Here is an 18927-nt window from a genome sequence, read left to right as displayed (position 1 = left end):
TTATGGTGACCATCTTGGGAGCACCTGATGAGAAAGTTTTGCCCCTTTTGAATTCTTAACACTGACAGTCAATTTTTCCATATAAAGAAAGGTGTGTGTGTATTTTCTACTCTAGAAAGTAAGGAGTAGCCCTGGCTGCTTTGGCTCAGTGGATAGAGCATCCGCCTGTGGACTGAAGGGTCCTGGTTTGATTCCGGTCAAGGGCACATGCCTGGGTTGTGGGCTTGATCCCTAGTAGGTGGCATGCAGGGAGCAGCCAATCAATGATTCTCTCTCATCATTGATGTTTCTATCTCTCTCTGTCTCTCCCTTCCTTTCTGAAATCAATAAAAAAATATTTTTTTTTAAAAAAAGAAGAAGGTAAGGAGCAATCCTGAGGAACTGATGAAATATGAACAAATGTACGTCAAAGACTAAAAACTGAATTCTAAACTCAAATGTCTTCATTTAGGGAAAATCAGAGAAAACACCTCAGGGAGGAAAAGGTGTCAATTCTAACTGTTAACACGTAATAATATTTTGTCAGGAGTTTTTCTCTCATTTCTGTTCAACTACAGACTTTCAGCTAGCATTAATCTAATCAAGAGGGAACAAATCTATTTATAATTGACATAAATGATAGTCCTATTTTTAGTTCTCTTTGGTGTTCCATGTTTCTCTGTGGGAGATTTTCCCTGAAACAAATGCCTACTTTTTGAAGCAACTGTATTTCAGGGACAGCCTTGATCATTTCTGTTGCCCGAGAGATGTATTGAATTAACCTCTTATCCCTCCTTGAGGATGGTTGACTAGGGAAGCACTGCCCAATGTACAGCGACTCCTAATTTTGCTTTCACAGGAAACATACCTGACCGCAAAAGGAATCGCAGTCCTACTAGGAATCTGCAGGAAGATGCATGAATACCACCTTGGCTAACCTACTTGCAACTTCAGAATGTACCCTGCCCTAGTGCCCTTCAATTCGAACAACCTCAAGTTATCGCTAGAAACCTGTAGCTGATCTTGATTCCCTGAGAATTTGGTGATGACTCCATAGGGATTATCTCACCTCATACTCAATGGGATCCTTTTTATCTCTAAGACCTTCCCTGGCAGGTTCTGTTTAAGGCCCTTCCAACCAGGAAACCCCAAGGGAATAGAATAGCTAACACCTATGAAGGGTGCAGGGCAGGGCTGATTGTACCCATTTTACAAGCAAGAAAATTGCTCAGAGGCACCCAGGTTATAACCCAAAAAGCCAAGTCTCCTTGGGGGTTTCAGGTCTCCTCACTTCATATCCTGGATACACAGTAGTCTATAAAATGCTCCCAAATTTAATTACATTTTAGAAGAGTGTCTTTATTCATTTTAGCCCATATTTAACAACTGGTCGTTTTTATCCAAATCCATTTAGTTGCATCCAATTCTGGAACCACTGAATTTTAACTCAATAGCCTTGTAAGTTGTTGGCAGTGCCTCTGCCAGGGCACACAGGAGGGAGAACTCTTTTCTGAGCATTTGGTACCTTTAGAAATGGACACTTTTGAAAGCAGTGTGCAGAGCTCTTTTTGTTTCACTCTTTCCAGGGCACTGGAGCTCCACCTGGTTCAGCTCACTATTTCAGCAGGGCCCCCAGGAATGAACTGACTCCTGTTATTCTGACACTTGTTGATTTATGGAAGGGTTTGCCGATGTTCCTTGTGAGACATGCAATAGTAAATTAATCGGAAGATCACAGCCAGCTTCCAAGAAAAAGGATCATGTTCTGTTTACCTAAATTCCCTCAGTAGTTTCCTTGAGAAAGGGCATTTCTCACTCCCTACTTGAAATGCCTAAAAGTCCACGGGGGCCTTCTGTCTCAGCCATGTCTGCATTTCAAATGAGTTCTTGCCTTCTTGTGGATACACAGAACTAATCTAGGCCTGGACAGCCTGAGAAAAATGGATAACAATTAATTCCATGTACACACTGACCGTACTGTGTACGGGGAATTTGTGGGATAGTACAGAGATGAATAAAGCAGTCCTCATCTTCAAGGAGCTTAGAGTCAACCAGATGATATAGAGAATGAACACTCACAAAAAATCAATATAGAATAGGTGATAAATGTTGTGAAATTGCTACTCAGAGGAAAGAAAGTTGACACCTAGTAGGAGATTTTACAGAGAAGGTGACATTTGAAAGAAGTACAGAAGGAAAGTTCAGGAAAATAAAACATGTAGTAGTAAGTCATCTAGGCTGGCTTTTGGAATATGTAAGGGGCATTTGTAAACTCAAATGCCTATCAGAACCAAGCAAATCATATAAAGGAGTCAAGTGGGCCAGAGTAAGTTAATAGAGAGTGGTGGAGATTTCAGTAAAGCAGAAAGCATGTGTCAATCTAGAGGGGAGAATACTTTAGTAATTATTGGTAGGTAATTCAAAGTTTTAGAAAAACACTATATTTGCCAAACAAAATACTTCTGAAGATTGGATACAACTTACAGACTGCCAGTTGGTGAATTTTGCTGAAGGGAAACATGAAGAAATACAATTGTAAAGTTAGATAGAGGACTTATATAAAATGCCTTAACATCAAATTTGGGTGTTTGGATTCAATTTACTTAGCTGTGGATAGCCACTGGAAATTGTTTAGAAAAGGGATAAAGTGATTAGAACTGTGCTTTAGAAAGATTAATCTCTTGGGAGGGATGGCCGGTGTCAAGCAGCATTGGACACAGAGCAATCATTGAGGAGGCTGTTGCAAAATAGTTTTAGTGAGTAATGAGGAAGACCTAATAATGATGGGAATGGAAAGGACACGTGTAATCTTCTAGTGAACTTGTTACAGCTGTTCTGTATCTTGGTGCAAGACAAACTACAGTGCTACAACTTGCTGTGTTTGAAAAGTGGGGTCTGATGGTCTCTAGTGTCTTAACCACCCCGAGTGATTGTGTAACTTGTTCAATTGCATTGGCTGAGAACCTGACCTTTCCTGCTTTACAAGGTCATTGGCCAAAAACTCCACTTGCTCTTGAAGAAATAAACTGTTGGATCATCTCTAAATTATTGAATATTTGGTTTTCCAGAGTTGGGTTCTTCGCTCCCTGTGAGGACTTGATTGTCTTTGAAATTCTATCTGAGCTGTACACTTGTTATGTTTGAGGAGAACTATGAAATTCCTTAAAGATAAGTTTTGTGTCTTGTTCATATGAAACAGTAGTGGCTAGTCTACTGCCTGCATGATATGCAAAAGCAATACATGAGGGTTGAACTGAATAAAAGAGAAAGGTGTATGGTTAATATCCAGCGAGATCACGCATATCTGGGGCAGGGGTAGCATGAGTTAATCTATGCTTAGACCTGATGGGTATATAGATGAATAAAGCAAACCCAGAAGGCACTGTGGTGAGATTGAGGAGCACCTATCCTGCCACTCAGGAATTCTGGCCAGCAATGCTAGGTCACCCAATTTTTAAAGAGAAGCTGTTAATATTGTTTTTATTTAAAATCTCTTGATTTTTTATAATTCCCAAAATTAAAAAATATATGGAGTGGACCAAACAAAACATGTTTGTAGGCTAGATTCAGGTGTGTTGGGAGTAGGGCCTGCCCTCATTTTGTGACATGTGCTCTGGAGTATTAACTCCAAGAGGATAGGGTTATGCTTTATTTATTCTTTTCACTGGAGGTACTCAGTGAATGGCATGGACTCGAACATCATAGGGGAGAAGTATTCCTGTCTGACCCAAGCTTGGGGCTGTATGATTTATGTTTAATGGGTCCCCACATGCTATCATGAAACCTCTGTGAAGACGTGGCTTCATCCTCCCTTGCATTGCTTAGCACAGAGCAGATACCCAGCCAGTGATGCTATAATTAAATTGGTTAGTGCTATAATTTTACTTCTATACATGGTACTAAAGCACTGAGCAAAGGTAATGAAATAATGCTAATAAAGAAACATACAATAAGCTACATATCCAGTTGTATTTCTTAAAGGATTTTAGAGATTTCTATGCAACAACAGTAAACATTAGTTCTTAAAAAGGTCTTATCTTGTCAACATTCTTTCAATGGGTAGAGTGCTAAGGAGTCAGGGATATTGTTGTATTAAAATGCTGTGGATTAAATTCAAATAAATTAAATATACAATTGCAAGCTAAGTCCAATATCACCTTATCCTAGAGTTGAATACCATCAAGAAGTGGCATGTACTTAAGTTTAAGAAAACATATGTGGAAAAAAGTAAAAACTATACCTGTGATACATTACTTTCCCCCTGAAAAATTATAAAAACCAGTGGAATGTCTTACTTTACCTTAATATAATTTTTCCAGTGGACACAGGTTTTGAGACCTATGGGACCAATCACCAAATTTATTAAGTTTATTTAGTGGTAAAGCACTGAGCAAACTCAGGATTCCTTAATTCCCAAGTTCAAAGTCCTCCTCCCCACTTTTTAAAAATGTCATTCAAGGAATAGAAATTACAACTGGACCTCTGTTCCTCGTACCTGTCCTGCTGTGGGAGAATGTCTTTCTGAAGCCATGTCCTTTAGGTAACTTGACCTTCATTAACAGGCTCAGGCTGGGGAGTGTGCTGAGTTCCAGAGCAGGTCTAGTGCAAGCTGTCACCTAGGGAGTCAGCTGTCTCTTTGAAAAACAGTTTCAAATTTAACCTTCACCTTCCAATAGGTGACAGAAACCTCCTTCGCTTAGCTTAAAACCATTTATTTTAAATCCCAATAGCAACCCTAATGAAACTAACCAACTCAGAGTCATAAGAAATAATATTAGAACCTGGCTGAGCATGACAAGGGAAACAATTTGACATGAATAAAACACACATTTGTCCACTTGGTACAATTAGAAAAATAATTTTAAGGACTCTTGCTTGGCTATTCTTAAAAAATAAAAAAAGTAATGATTGAAAAAGAAACTGGCAAGATCTTAAGACTGGATCACAGTTTCTGGCCCCAGTGATGGGTTTGGAAATTGCAGCCACAGCAATTAGGAGTTCCAATTTTAGGTTCACAGAAGGTCAGGCCATGGGGTTATCCTTGGAGCAATTCTATATTTCTTCTGAGGACAGGCTCCACCAACTTGAGAGAATTGGGACTTGATGCAGTTGAGTCAGCATGTATACTGTGAACGACCACAAGCACGTTTGGCCCCAACAACATTTTCCAAATCTTCAGTGAAAGTTCAACCCTGACTATTTTGTGTTCTCTCTCTTAATGGGTGTAGTCACCAATCAACAGGTATCTGTTGTTTCCTGTGATTCTCTAGACCCGGGCTCCTCAAATATCTATGGAGAGCCAAAAACATCACTACATCAAACTGAGAATGGAGTTATAATATTAATGCAATTAGCTAGCAGACAAGACTATGCCAAAGACATAACCATCCCTATAACGGGGGACATTTGCTGTGCTTTACAAACTCACCATGAAAGAATTGGATCCATAGGAAGGAACATGCTGAAAATGGTTTCAATATGATCCTCTATTTTTACTCAATATGCATTGATTGAGGGTGTCCAGCCAAAAACAATGAGAAAATGAGCCAATACTAGTCTTACCCTTTGACCATATTATATATAGTTGCAGCTGAAATGTGTTATATGTTTCAGGAATAACAAAGCATCCATATGGAACAAATATTTGGCAGTATGGTAGCTGATGAAATCAGCAAAAATTAGACAAATTATCAATCTCTTGCTCCCAAATTACCCAAAAAAGAAATTAGATCCATTTTCAGTAGCTTTGCTTTCAAATTTCTTCTTTCTATGAGTCACCACTACCTTCTGCCAAACTAAATATGTCTATGAACTGCTGGAAACTTTAATGGAAAGAAACATAAAACTCAAAATATGTAGGAAAATTTAAGCTTCTTCATGGAAGACCTTAATGGAAGACTAGCAAGTCAGGAATATGTGGAGACAGAAATAATGCATCAACAGTTTCTTTTGTTTTGTGCAGCATTTGACTTAACACACAATACAAAATGCATAAACATGTCAACCAGCTAACATTACTTCAAATTAAAATTACCTCTAAAAATAATTAGCTCATTACTTTTTTTAAACCTTCCAATCCATCAAACTACTAAGGTCTATGAAAATCCATAGTCCTATAGTCAGGTTGATCAGATTTGGACTTGATGATGTTATTCAATTGGTAGAAATTGGAAAAAAGGCTTTTAGGAATGGTTAAGAGCTTGAGCTTTCAAAGACTACCCTGATGGATTACACCAGAGACTGTGATATAGCAGTTCACTCTGTGTTTATGGACTGTGGTTGCTAGTACTACCTTCATGTGAGTTTCAAGGTTAAGTTTAAAGTGTCCCACTGTGCATTCAGTCCCACTGAGAATGAGGTGACTGAATTGTGGCCCTGGCTTTTCCAGCAGCATGCTTTGTGACCTCATGCACATCATGTTTTTTCTGGACGTTGCTTTCTTCATCTGGGAAGTGAGAGCACTGGACTAGATTGCTCTATATTGTTCTTTCTAGCTCTCTAATTCAATTATGCTTTGGCAGATAGAGCAATTCTCATAGTGTTCTCTGAGGGCTGGTGCTCTATCTGTTATACGAGCCTTGGGCTTATTTGCCAGGGATGTAGTACCATTTGTTGAGTACCTTCCCTTGACTACCCCTATTTCTTTTAGTATGACTGCCTCAGATGAAATAAGATAAAGGAATTGAGTGGAGGTTCTGTTTTCATAACCAATTTTCATTGGTGGAACCCATTTGTGAGGCCTCCTATGGTAGCCCTTAAAAACTCCCTGTTGACTAGAATTAGCTTATTGTTGATCTAGAAGTTTCACTGGGGCAACCATGAATGGGTTTCAAGAGCTGACACTCAAATAAAATAGACCTAAAATCTATACCTTCAGTCTCAGATCCACAGTGGTGGCAGTAGCAAATGGAAAGTCATGGGGTATATTCTGGAGACTGGTAGATGAAAACAGCTTTTGGAATAACTTTTCCAACATCAAGTCAAGGAATTTTAGTGCCCACCACTGGATGCTAGGGAGGTCAGAAACAATTTTTAAAATTTACTTTCTTTTTATGAAAGAGCTCAAAATAGAAAGGATGAAAATTCCCACCAGCAGTAACTGGTATTTGATTGTGTGGTTCAGAAGTGTCTTAGCTGTGCCAGATGTTGTGTCTCTGGGAACCATTAGATGTGAAGCCTCAGGGATAGAGTCAAATAGTCATTGATCCACATGCTGATAAAACTCACAATATTGATTTCATCAAAACCACGCTTAAACAAAAAAATTCAATTCCCCTAAGTCAGGCTGTGATAAGGAAGCAGTTGAGATGGGCAGCCTGAGAGTGCAAAGATACTTTTCTGATTAGTGAGTACATTTCTTCTGCTGAACACTGCTTTTTGAGGTTAAGCAGAAATCACCAAGAGCTTACTTGGGAGAATAGAAGTCTTTTGCCTATGTGTATGATGCTTTAGTGACTACCTAACCACCTCACGGAGACAAACTTTTTAAGCAAGTTCACTCAGTGTGGTAAAGTGATAGGCCCCATCTCTTTTTCTCCTTCCAATGAGGACATAAGCAGTAATACTGAGTAAGCATTCTGAAGATACACTAATTAATGCTTGGGTCATCTAAATGCAAACAGATACATGAATAGGAGAATACCAACATGCTTTTCTTTTTCATTAATCAAGTTGAGAAGATACACTGCCAAATTAACTTTTCTAGATTGCAATTATTGCAGAACCATTGAGCTAATGGGTCAATGTCATTAATGGTTGAAGCCAAACCACCAAATTAATTTATGGACAGTGATTAGAGGGACAGGGCAAACTATTTGATTCAGTCCATCAATAGTGACACATATGGATGGCCCTTTCAGTTTCCAAAGCTCTTCTATAGTTCAGCCCGAGGTGCAATGTTTTTACACCCATTTTAGTAATGAGGAATATAAGGTCCAAGGATATTAAGTGACTGTCCCAAGGTCATAAAGCTGTTAAGTAGGGAAGCTGGGTGAGGCCCAAACATAGAACTTATGATTTCCAAGTTAATACTTTGATCTTCTCTTTCTGCTTTCTGGTGGGACTGCTTATGGGCAATAAAACTACTGTGGCGATACTGAGATAGGAAAAACACAAGAACGAAGGAGAAAAATAGTGGCCGCTGTCTCTCAACCAGGCTTCTTCACTTGTGAGGAATTGAGAGTTGATTTATTATATGACCAAGAAGAGAATGGCCACAAATGCTGAGGTCACAAAGATAACCAGCTTCTCTTTAATTTGTTCCAGATGGTTGCAAAGTTCTAAGCACACAGCTCTGCTCTGTACCATTTCTGTCTCCCTTTACTCCTGTTACCAACATAAATGAGTTTCATGGCCATCAGGCGAAAGGGAAGGCCTGTAAACACCTTTTATTTAGCCTATAGGAAGAGATTTTTATTTTTTCAGAGAAAAGCTTTCAAAACTACAATCACTCTTCTCATTGCTTACTCTGGGCAGTGCCCACAAACTCCTGATGAACCAGTGATGGATCATTCATTTCTGTTGCTTGTTTCACTCATGGCTTTCCATATCCTTAGTCACTTCTCTTCCAGAGACTTCTCTAGTCCAGTAGTTCTCAGTGAGGGGTGATTTTCCCTCCCTCCAAACCCAGAGACATGTGGCAATGTCTGAAGGCTTTTTTTTTATTGTCTCGACTGGGAGGAGGGGACTACTGGCATCTAGAGGGTAGAAGCCAAGTATGGTGCTAAATTTCCAAAAAGCACAGGACAACCTCCCTCCCCCAACAGAAATGATCTGCCTTCAAATGTCAATAGTATTGAGATTGAGAAACTGTGTTGCTAATGGCAGTGCTGGGAGAGGCAAGTGGGGGAGTTGGAAAACGAAGTAGGATTTAAAAGCCTGCTATTTGGTCTCACAAAGAGGCTGAGGCTGGGGATAGGGAGGAAGGAGAAGCGAGGGGGCTGAAATCGGTAGTGTCCCCAAATCTTTTAAATCGAGAGTTCTAACTCTCTGTGCTCCTTTCCCCAGTTTCAAAGATAATCAGGAATTGGCTGCGTGTGGATTGGCTCAGGGCAGACTTTCTTAATCACTTCCCTCTGATGAAAGACCCATTTCATCAGGGTAAATGGCACAGAGGTGGTACCATCTCCCCAGCAATACTCACAGATCGGACTCTGTGACTAACACATTTGCAAAGTTTCAAAAGACCCCTCCGACAGCCTCAATACTGCCTCATAAAGACCACAGAAGAAAGAAGGAAGTCTGAAGAGATTCAAAGAGTATTTGCTTGGAAGACTGCGAAAAAAAAAAAAAATCAGGTGTAAATTTTTTTTTGGCTTGGGGCTGTCGGAGAAATCTCCAGAAAAAAAAAAAGCTGATCCAACAACTGGTCAGATTGTTTCAGATTTTCCGGGAGCACAGCTTTGCTAAGTCATTCCAAAGCAGTTTTACCCAAGTTGACATTGGAGAGAGTGACCAGAGTCAGAGTAGTATAAGATATAATAACACTCCAAGTTATGACCTGAAGTGGACTTGGAAGGCCTGAAGCACATCTGAGGGCTTTGAGCACAGTATAGGTAACAGGTAGGGAGTCACTTCAGTTTGTACGAATTTCTACAGCACAGAACAAAAGTATTAACTGACATCTCAGGTGAGTTTATTGGATTGAGAGAGCCACCAAAACCTACATTCATTTGGATGAGCTTGATTGGAGGCCCCTCCTGATCATTTTACCATATCAGGTGACTTTGACATAGGCAGGCTTCATTGCTACTAAAGGCAGAACACTGCATTGGAATCAGAAAACAGAACTGACAATATCTCCTTCTGCCTCTGCCACTAGTTAGCAGTGCGACCTTGGATCTGTCAATTCTCTCTGTGCTTCATTCTTGGTGTTTGACTAGATTATTTTTCAAGGGCTTGTAGCAGTTTTCCAGGTTATTTCCTTTGAACAATGAGGTAGTTTTATGAGGGAGATAGTACAGAAATGGATACTTAATCAATGATCAGGTTCTTGGGTGTCTTCCAGGGTCTTCACCATGCACTTTTTGGGGGGCATATAAACTCTTATCCCTGCAGAATGGCTGAATGTTTAATGTAAAATGTTTTAATTTAAAAGACTGTGTGGTTTCCTCTGGTTGCACAATTTCTCTTCGTGTCCATGCGGCTGCTGATCAAATATTGCAAAGCCATCAATTACCCTAGGACAAATGCAGAGGGCCATGTGCAAAAGTTCTGGCCAATTACATAAAGCAATATGCCAGATGCAAAGTAAGTGAAGGGTTTTTCTCGGTATTCAGGGTTCAGTGAAAAAGTAAGAGGGGCAGCTATGCCAAGAATGAAAAGCCAGAGTTTGCCAAGTGCTTCTTTAAGTAGCTTTAGCCAATGTGAGACTAAACAATGCATTAAATAGGCCTACAGCTTACTGCAGTTAAGGAATTGCATGTCAAATAACAGCTCTTTGCTATGTTTTAAACATGATCTCGCATATAGATAAAGACAAACAAAATGCTGGGTTGTCATCGCCTTCATCTAACAGCTAATAAGGCCTGAGGATTTGAACTTTCCAGGCAACCAAAAGTAATGCTTTATGATGTCAGAGCCTGCTGGTGTCTCACCCAGAGGTGTAGGATGGAACTTTGCCAGGGCAGCAGCTCAGTGCAAACCTATTTTTTTGCCACCCTGGTTGTTAAAGATGCCTGGCTGCAAAAAAGAACAAAGGCTTTGTAGTCCATTGTTGTTGAGAACAATGAGAAATCTCCTTGGGAGATCTTGTGCCTGTTTTTAGTGTCTCTGATTCTTTGTATGGGCTGTGAAATCAGAAAGAAGTCTGCTAGAGGGATGAGATGGGCTCTTCACCGAGGCCTCAAGGAATGCTGGCATGGTGCATGATGTCTGGACAAGGTCTACAAGGACCCAGAGAATTCAAAGAACACCCACACTCTCTTTTGGATCCAAAATGTCTAACCTACCAGCCACTGAAGATACAAGACATTCCAATATCCATGGTCCCCAAACAACTGGTTGCGTGATACCTGCACAGGTATCCAACTTTTCAGCTCCCACTACTCATTTCATGGTTAAGTTGGGGAAGTCTCTTTCTGCCTGGAACACTATCAAGATGATAATGCCTTGTGACCACCTCTCCCTTACCCCCTCTCTCATGGCACCCTGAAAAAGGTCCTTGGTCCAAATAATTAGCTCTTCTCCAGTAGGTATTTGAGAAAAACCAAAAGAACTAATAATTGCAAAAAATGAAATGTTGAGGTTTGCTGGCAGAGGAAGAGGAAGACTTGAAGTTGGCCTGAGGAGGGACTCCCCCAGGTCATATTGCATAATCTGGTACCGATAGGTGAACTATAGTGTTCAGTCTGAGTGGAGTCCAATAATCCAGTCTGGGAAGGCTCTTGAACAGGAGCAGCCTTTCGTCAAAGAAGACTTTTCTTGTGCACCTTGAGGAAATTATGTTATTTCCTAACATTTTCTAGAAGGTGAAATTACATGGATATCTTCCTCATGCCTCCTTTCAAAGAAGTGTTCAAAGTCAACCAGTCACCCAGGGGTTCTTGTTCCTCATTTCTCAAAAGAGGACTGGGATTTTGGAAGCGTCTCCCTTTGCTCCCACACTTTGGGCCTCTATACATTATGAATGGCCAGATGAACATGCTTTTTGGAGACAAGAGACCTTAGCTTTGGTTCTGGATCCATCCAGTGAGGTAAATGACAAAATCTCAGTGTCTCGCATTTCACATTTGTCCAAGGAAGCAACAATGCTTGCCTTCCAAGACTGAGGTATAGATAAATTGAGAGAGCTGATACTACTGAATTTTGAAAAAGTAACTATACTAGTCAAGCCTAAGACATTTTTCCTTGTTAGTGACCCTACTATATAACTGTTTCTGCTATTAACAGGTTATATAAGCTGCGCCTAAGGAGAGAAAATGAGTGCATAACAAATTGGCTGTTCAGATACCTCAACCTTTGCAACAGACTCTGCAACTAATCCCAGAACAGAACAAATAAGTATCATGTGTATGGTGCTTACCATGAGCCAAGAAAAATTCTAAGTTAATATGTTCTAATGTATTAACTTTTTAAACCCTTACATCAGTTCCATGAAGCAGGTCCCATGTTACAGATGAGGAAGTTGAGGAACAAAGAGGTTAAGTAATTTGTTCAGGGTCATCCCCAAGTAAGCTACAGAGGTGGTATTCAAACCCTGGATTCTTGGCAATAGAGACCATATTCTTGGTGTTGGACCCTTCACTCTTTTGCTTCTTATAATTTTCCATCAGGGATGAGATGGTCTTGAGAGCATTGACATGTCATAAAAATGGAAATTATTTTCTAATTTTGCATAGAAACCATCACTTTCATAGTGGTTCCTTGGTCCTTAAATATGTCACTAGACATATTTAAAGAGTAGTAGCAACTACTTAGGGTCAATATAAAAAACATTGTTTTTCTTAAGAATATCTATGGCTTATTCGCTTAGTGGCACTAATGATGAGGTCAGGGCATTAAGATCAAACCCTACATATGCCAATCAGTTTCAAAGAGAAGAGTTTTTTATAGTCAATGACTGGACTAACTTTGACCAGTTGTCATACAAATGCATGGCTGGTGGCCTGCGAGGTACCAAGCCAAAAAATGCCAAGGCGCAGCATAAATCCAGCCCTACTCAAGCAATGCTAAGTAAATTGGGTGACTATATCTTTGAATGACCCAAATTGTACCATCTCTGCTTTACTTGGAAGGCAGCATCAATAGGCTGGGGGAAAACTTTTGGTCAAGGTTTAGAAGGCTACAGATTCTTATTTTCTCCTTCTAATTCAATCAAGGACAGCTAAAATCTGACCTCACTTGTCCCCATCATGTCCAAGAGAGTGAGAAAAATGTAGATGAGACAGACTCTGTTGGTCTTTCCGAGCAAAGGAAAATGACAATCTACTTCCTTTCATGAAGCATGTGCTCCTTTGACTAGATGAGCTGTGTATATTCTCTGAGGGGTTGAAAACCAACTTAAACAACAACAACAAAAAGCATGTGGTTCTTTTTTCTTTAAGTGGGCGTAATCTTCTCTGAGGGTACAGACAGAATCTAAAGAAGATAAAGGAAATGAAAGATTCTTTGGTCACTACTTAAACCCAAGGCCCACCTTTCTTGAGTAGTGCCAAATCTTTGTTAATTACAACCTAGACTATGAGTCTGTTAAAGTTGGAAGAGGTCATTTACTTTAACAAAATCTCCTTGTTTTATAGACAAGGACATTTCAACCCAAGAAGTTTAAGTGTTTGCCAAAATCTTACAACTAATGAGTGACAGGTCTGGGAGCAGTTTTCTGAGCACAATATTTCAAATGAAAGAAACTTGAGTTAATCATAATAACCTAGATGGAGGAAGGTTGTTTCAATCAATAACAATGAAATTCATGGCAAAGTTTCACGTGAACTCTATATAAGCAGTATGTTTTAACACACAAAGAATGCCATTTGTTTATTCAGATCTGTTCTTAATAACTATGCATTGGAAGTACGTTTTATAAAAGCTATAAATCTGGAAGATCTGAAAGGGTAACCAACTTTCTTTTCTAATTGATTTACTTCTCTGTTTTTTTTCCAGACTGCCGAGGTAAAGCATATACAATTTATTTAAGGGATTGTTTATAGACTACTAAAACTAAAAAGGGCCCCAGAAACTCACTTTCTTTTAGCTGCTGTTAATTGAAACCATCCAAGATGGTTGGTTGTCCATCAATATTTTTGAATTCTCTCCAAGGAGAGAAATTCCACAAGCCCTTGAAGAACATGTTAAAGTGGTTAATGGCTCTCAAAAATTATGTCTATAGTAAACTTAATGTTTCCTATTTCACTGGGAGCTCGTTTCCTCTTGCAGTTCCACACAAAATAAGGTTATAACAAACCACCCTCTGTGAAAGCTCCATCAATCTGGTAAGATAACAGCAAGCTGTTTTTCAGTGTGCCACCTCTATTAAGCCACCATTTTTCTCATAGGACTATGAGCACACAAGACTGGCTGATACGCTCTCTTACTCTGATGCATAGGGAAGAATCAGTAATTAGCTCTTCATTGGAACTTTCATTTCAGAAAATGTCTGGGGAAGCTGCATTAATTATAGAGGAAGTGTTTCATTTAGCTGGGAAGATGCTTACAAAAAAGATAATCTAGATAGTTGTTTTCCACAGTGCTCTAGTGGGACTGGGGCTTGTAGAGAAATATGAGCTCATTCACAACACTGGGTCAAATCTATACAAAATTAGCATAACAGAAAATTTTATTCAGTTGTGTTTCTAATAAGGTTAAAAAAAAATCTTTCCTTGTTAAACATTCTGGCCCAACAAAAAAGATAGATATGGAGGCAGTTTTCTTTCAGATGTTTGAATTTCACACTAAGATAAAAAAACTTCCTTTCACTACTAAAAAAAAAAAATTATACTTTCAAAATGGGTCATCGAGCAGCTTAAGGTATAAGGTGCAGCCACAGTAAAACTTTGAAAATAGGGGTAAAAAATAGTAAGAGTCAATTTACAGGGGATGGAGGTGGAAAAGACTGCTTTGTTCTAATAAGATTTCAAAGACTGTAAATGCTTAGAGCTGACTTCTCCACACACAGGGGACAAACAAGAAACTAAATAAAATTTGTTGACAACAGTTAATGCCTGTAAGAATAATCGGCTCAGACACAAAATAGACTATCATTGTAGCTTGGGGGATAACTAGAATGCAGCCATAAGTTTGTTAGTATATATTGTATTCATTTTTTTAAAAAGTAACAGTTTTTTCAAATAGCTGCATAAATATGAGGTGAGAATTGTCCAAAGTACTTGATAAACCTAATTCTTGATGGTGTTGAAGACTAAGATCTCAAACAAGTAATTCCATTTTATTCAACTGGATTCAATTCAACTCAATTCAATCCTGTCAGTTCAACAAATATGAGCCACTACTATAGTAGCCAGGCATTGAGTGAGGTACTGGGATTTAATGGTAAATAAATATAGTATTTCACAACAAGGAGCCCATTAAGAGGGTAAATCCTGGTTAGGTGATTTCAAAAATGGGACAACATATTCAGGAAAAGTATAAATGATTCTAATCTAATCTCCCACAGTTATTTTTCTCTTATGACACTTGATAATACTTATGTGCATTTTTAACCTCCCAACTAGTGACTAGACTGTGAATTCTTTGAAGGCAAAGTCAATCTCTCTCATTTGTTTCTAGGTCTCATTGATGACTGGTATAGGGTCTTACACAGAGCAGATGTTCCATCAATGTTTTGAGTTAAAGGATTTAAATAAGCTAACTTCTCTTGGGCAAACAGGATTATCCAGTTGAGTAGAAAGTTAATAAGAACACTTTTGTGCATGAGGGTCGACATCAGGGGAAAGATTTACATAAGCCACAGAATTGTATAAAATGGAACTTATGAAACATAGACTCTCAATGACAACGCTGACGATAATAATACACAATTTATAAAACACCTTCCTTTTCAAAGTCATACTCTAAACATCAAGAGTTGCCATAGATTAATGTGCCCTTTTCAATTTCAAAGCATTTGCTTAAATTGGATTATTGTAGTAATAATAAAAGAATCCTTTCAGTGCCTTGAAGTTGGTTTCCATCATAGTTGTCCAATACTCGTAAGTGTCAGTGTGAACATATATATGTACCATGGGGTTACTTGGGATGAAATCATTCTTTCCATTCTCATTTTACCATCATCGTCATTGGAGGATCCAGTTTCCATGCACTGTGCATGGAAATCCTGGAGCATATCACGTTGAACAGGACACTTCAACCTGGCACATAACAGAAAACACTTGTGGGCTTGGTAATCACCTGGTGAACTGGATCAAAGGAAACTACACGAATGGATTATCAAGGCAAGAGAAATCCTCTTTCATAATAAGTGAGGGCTACTTATTCATTTTTAATGTGGACCAGTAGCAGCACTGTAAAGATTAATGACAACCCTTTGCTGAGGGAAGTTGATGCGACACATTTGCCTTTTGTAAAACAAGTCTGCTGCTTGATAAGAACCCACCTGGTGAACTCATTCATCTGCACTGCAACCAAGAGCTGGACAGAATCATGTTATTGCCAGAGAAATAGATGAATTAGCTCAATTAAAGTATTGGCTGGAAACAGAGTGGGATTTTGCCCATTCAAATAGTAGAAAGCACATCTCATTCTCTGTCACTAGTTGTTTAAATTCTATTTGTTGCCAAATCCACAATGTGTACAGATCATCAGTCCTCCTTTCAGCCTCTTCCATCCCATCCCTCCACCCATCCACCCTAGAAACCTATGTATGGACCCCTGTCCCAGCGCCCCTCCTACGCCCCTTCCCCACACCCACCACCCTCCCTGGGAAGAAGATGAGAAAGACTTGAAATGTGTGAGTCAATCCGGGAGCTATTCAAAACTTAGTGGGTGACTGAGGAAAGCTGTCTACACTTGAGCGATATGAAGCTCTAAGAATGATTCATGCTCACCGAGGACCTGAGCGTCAGTTTTCTGGAACTCTCCAAAATTCCAAAAAAAAAAAAAATTATACAGAATGAACATCTGGCATTAGGTTTCACTGTACTGTAATGTACAAGCTTCTGGCATAGATTCTTTAAGTGATGAGTTCCCTCAGGCAGCACTGACTTTTGTTTGTGCTTATTATTTGCAAGCGTTGACTTGGCCGTCTACTTTTCATTGACTGTCGACTTTTTAATCACCTGAGACCTCCGTGTGGAATAAGTAACCCCACACTTGTAAGAAACCCCTTTCCAGATGGTGATATCACTGGAGAGCCGCAGAAAAAGGCTGTGCCAAAGGAAGGCAATAAACAAAAACTCAAGGTCAATTTGTGTAGAGGGCAAGTGAACCTAGCATTTCTGTTTGCATTTAAAAGAGCCTGTGTATTTGCAAACATGCCTTTCAGGGAAGTTCAACTTCTGTCTGTTCCTGGAGATTTCAGGTAGCATGGAGACATGGGATGTGCCCTCTTAATTTTTTTCCAAGTCCACCTTATTATTTTACTCCAAATTACTTGGCACTTCAAACAGGTCTACATGTTTCCATATGCTTATATGTGCACACAAAGGTTTAGAGAACAAAAACCTCAATCCCCGAGGGCCATTCTGTCCCCTCCCTTCACTGAAGGGAATGGGAATGGTGAGGGAAAAGCATAATAGTGGCCTGAGTGCCCATCAGGAAATAGTTAAAAGACAAACTGCTAAGGAGGAAAATGCCATTTGAAATCTACAAAACCTGCCACAGCCCCACTGAAACACTAGGCTTACTTTAAGGTGAGGAATCGCAGGCTGAGGGTGGCTGCCTGCCACGGGCAGTCATTCAGTTCTTCTCACACTCTCTGTGGTTGTAAATCCACAGAGCTGTGAGAGGGAGGGCTACTTACTGAAATAAAAGCCCCTGTCTCCACACACGAACTGAAGAGCGTCCACCAGCTCAGCCCCGCAGAGTGTCTCCGGTCCAGCTGTGACGGAGCTGGTGAAGGTGAGCAAGCACAGGGCCAGGTAGAAGAGATGGGAGGACGACATGATGTGCACCTTTACCTGCCGAGGAAACAGAAGGAGGGTCATGTTTCCTCCTGGGTCCTTGCAAGAGGATTGGGGGTGGGACAAGGGTGAACTGACCCCCCCCCACACACACACACATTCCATCACTGTCATGAATCAGAACCACCCTGCACAGAAGGGCAACAGCGTGCACGAGAGACTGCAGGGTGGCCTGAGCTGAGCACATCTGGACACCAAATGACCTGTGTGTAATCCCCTTGCTACTAGGAAACCTTGGCAAAGTCTTCCAAGGACCCCTTCTTTATGGGTTCCTAAACCTTTTGAATTATCAAAAGTTAAATGTGCTCAGTCCAGATTTGGTTCCAAATATGTTTTATTAATTTACATTCTCTAAAGACAGGCCATCCACAGATAGCATATGCATTCATTATTGACGAGAGTATTAAATTAACCAGAACATCCTTCCCTAGCTACTGATTAAAAAGAACTTACTGTGGCTTATAAAAATACTATATATCATTATAGAGTTTTTCTTTTTTTCACTTAAGATTGAGAGAGAGAGAGAGAGAGAGAGAGAGAGAGAGAGAGAGAGAGAGAGAGATTTCTTACCTGGGGGATATCTTACCTACAGAAGTTAACACAACCACAAGTGGGAATATAAAAAACAGAAACAAGAAAAAATGTGAGGATTTAGGAATGAAATTGGCTCTTGCTAAGTAGACCCTACTCTTTCTGCATTCTAAAGCCCTTTGTGTCAAGCTCAATATCACATCAACACGTGTAGAGAATGTGTAGAGAATGCTTTCCATGAACAGGGCACCAAGCTCAAAACCTACAAAAGCTTTTTTTTTTTTAAGTCCCAGGAATTCTGACTTCACCTCTTGGAGGGACTTACATGACACTGGATAAATTTTATAGCTAAATATACTGAGGGACCCCTGGTTGGCTTCACTTCGCAGTGACAGACAGCCAAGTGGCAGCCCTGCCAGAGGCAGAATTCCTGTGGCTCACAGCTCCATCCTCACTCTCAGCAGAAGAAACAAGGCTAAGGTGATCATTAAGTGTTTCCATATTACTACTTGTGGCACAGAGCTGTGGTTTCTTCCAGGAAGGCTCCCAAAGCGAGCAGCTTCCCCGTTCTTAGATGCATCTACTTTCAACAGCATTGGAAGAGTCATCAGAATAGGTTAAGTGAAAGACCCTATTAAAGGTCATGGAGTTAGACTGGAAGCTATTAGGATAAAAAGAGCCTCTTTGGAACCTCCTAGTAGTGGCAGGTCCATTCAACCCTATCACTTTTGGAGCAACAGACTCAAGTCATTGATTTTGTGCCATGCTCCTTGCTCTCCATGCACTCTCCATTCAATGCTTCCACATCAGTGGCAAAGTGTGCCCCATCCTTTTAATGAAGATT

At 39.9% G+C, this 18927-nt stretch overlaps 1 protein-coding gene across 6 annotated transcripts in view; it reads right to left on the bottom strand.

Annotated features, from left to right (window-relative positions):
• Positions 1–18927, bottom strand: part of IGF1 (insulin like growth factor 1) — a 71263-nt gene that overhangs the window by 49019 nt on the left and 3317 nt on the right. For all 6 annotated transcript variants that reach the window (XM_059681822.1, XM_059681824.1, XM_059681825.1 and 3 more), the window contains exon 2: positions 17393–17549. In XM_059681822.1, coding sequence (XP_059537805.1) covers positions 17393–17549 — 157 coding nt within the window. The remainder of the gene's footprint in view (positions 1–17392; positions 17550–18927) is intronic.

Source organism: Myotis daubentonii, chromosome 2 (genome assembly GCF_963259705.1).
Source record: "Myotis daubentonii chromosome 2, mMyoDau2.1, whole genome shotgun sequence".
In the NCBI taxonomy this organism is placed as follows: domain Eukaryota; kingdom Metazoa; phylum Chordata; class Mammalia; order Chiroptera; family Vespertilionidae; genus Myotis; species Myotis daubentonii.
The sequence above is the reverse complement of the archived record's forward strand: the minus strand, read 5'-3'. Positions and strand labels throughout refer to the sequence as shown.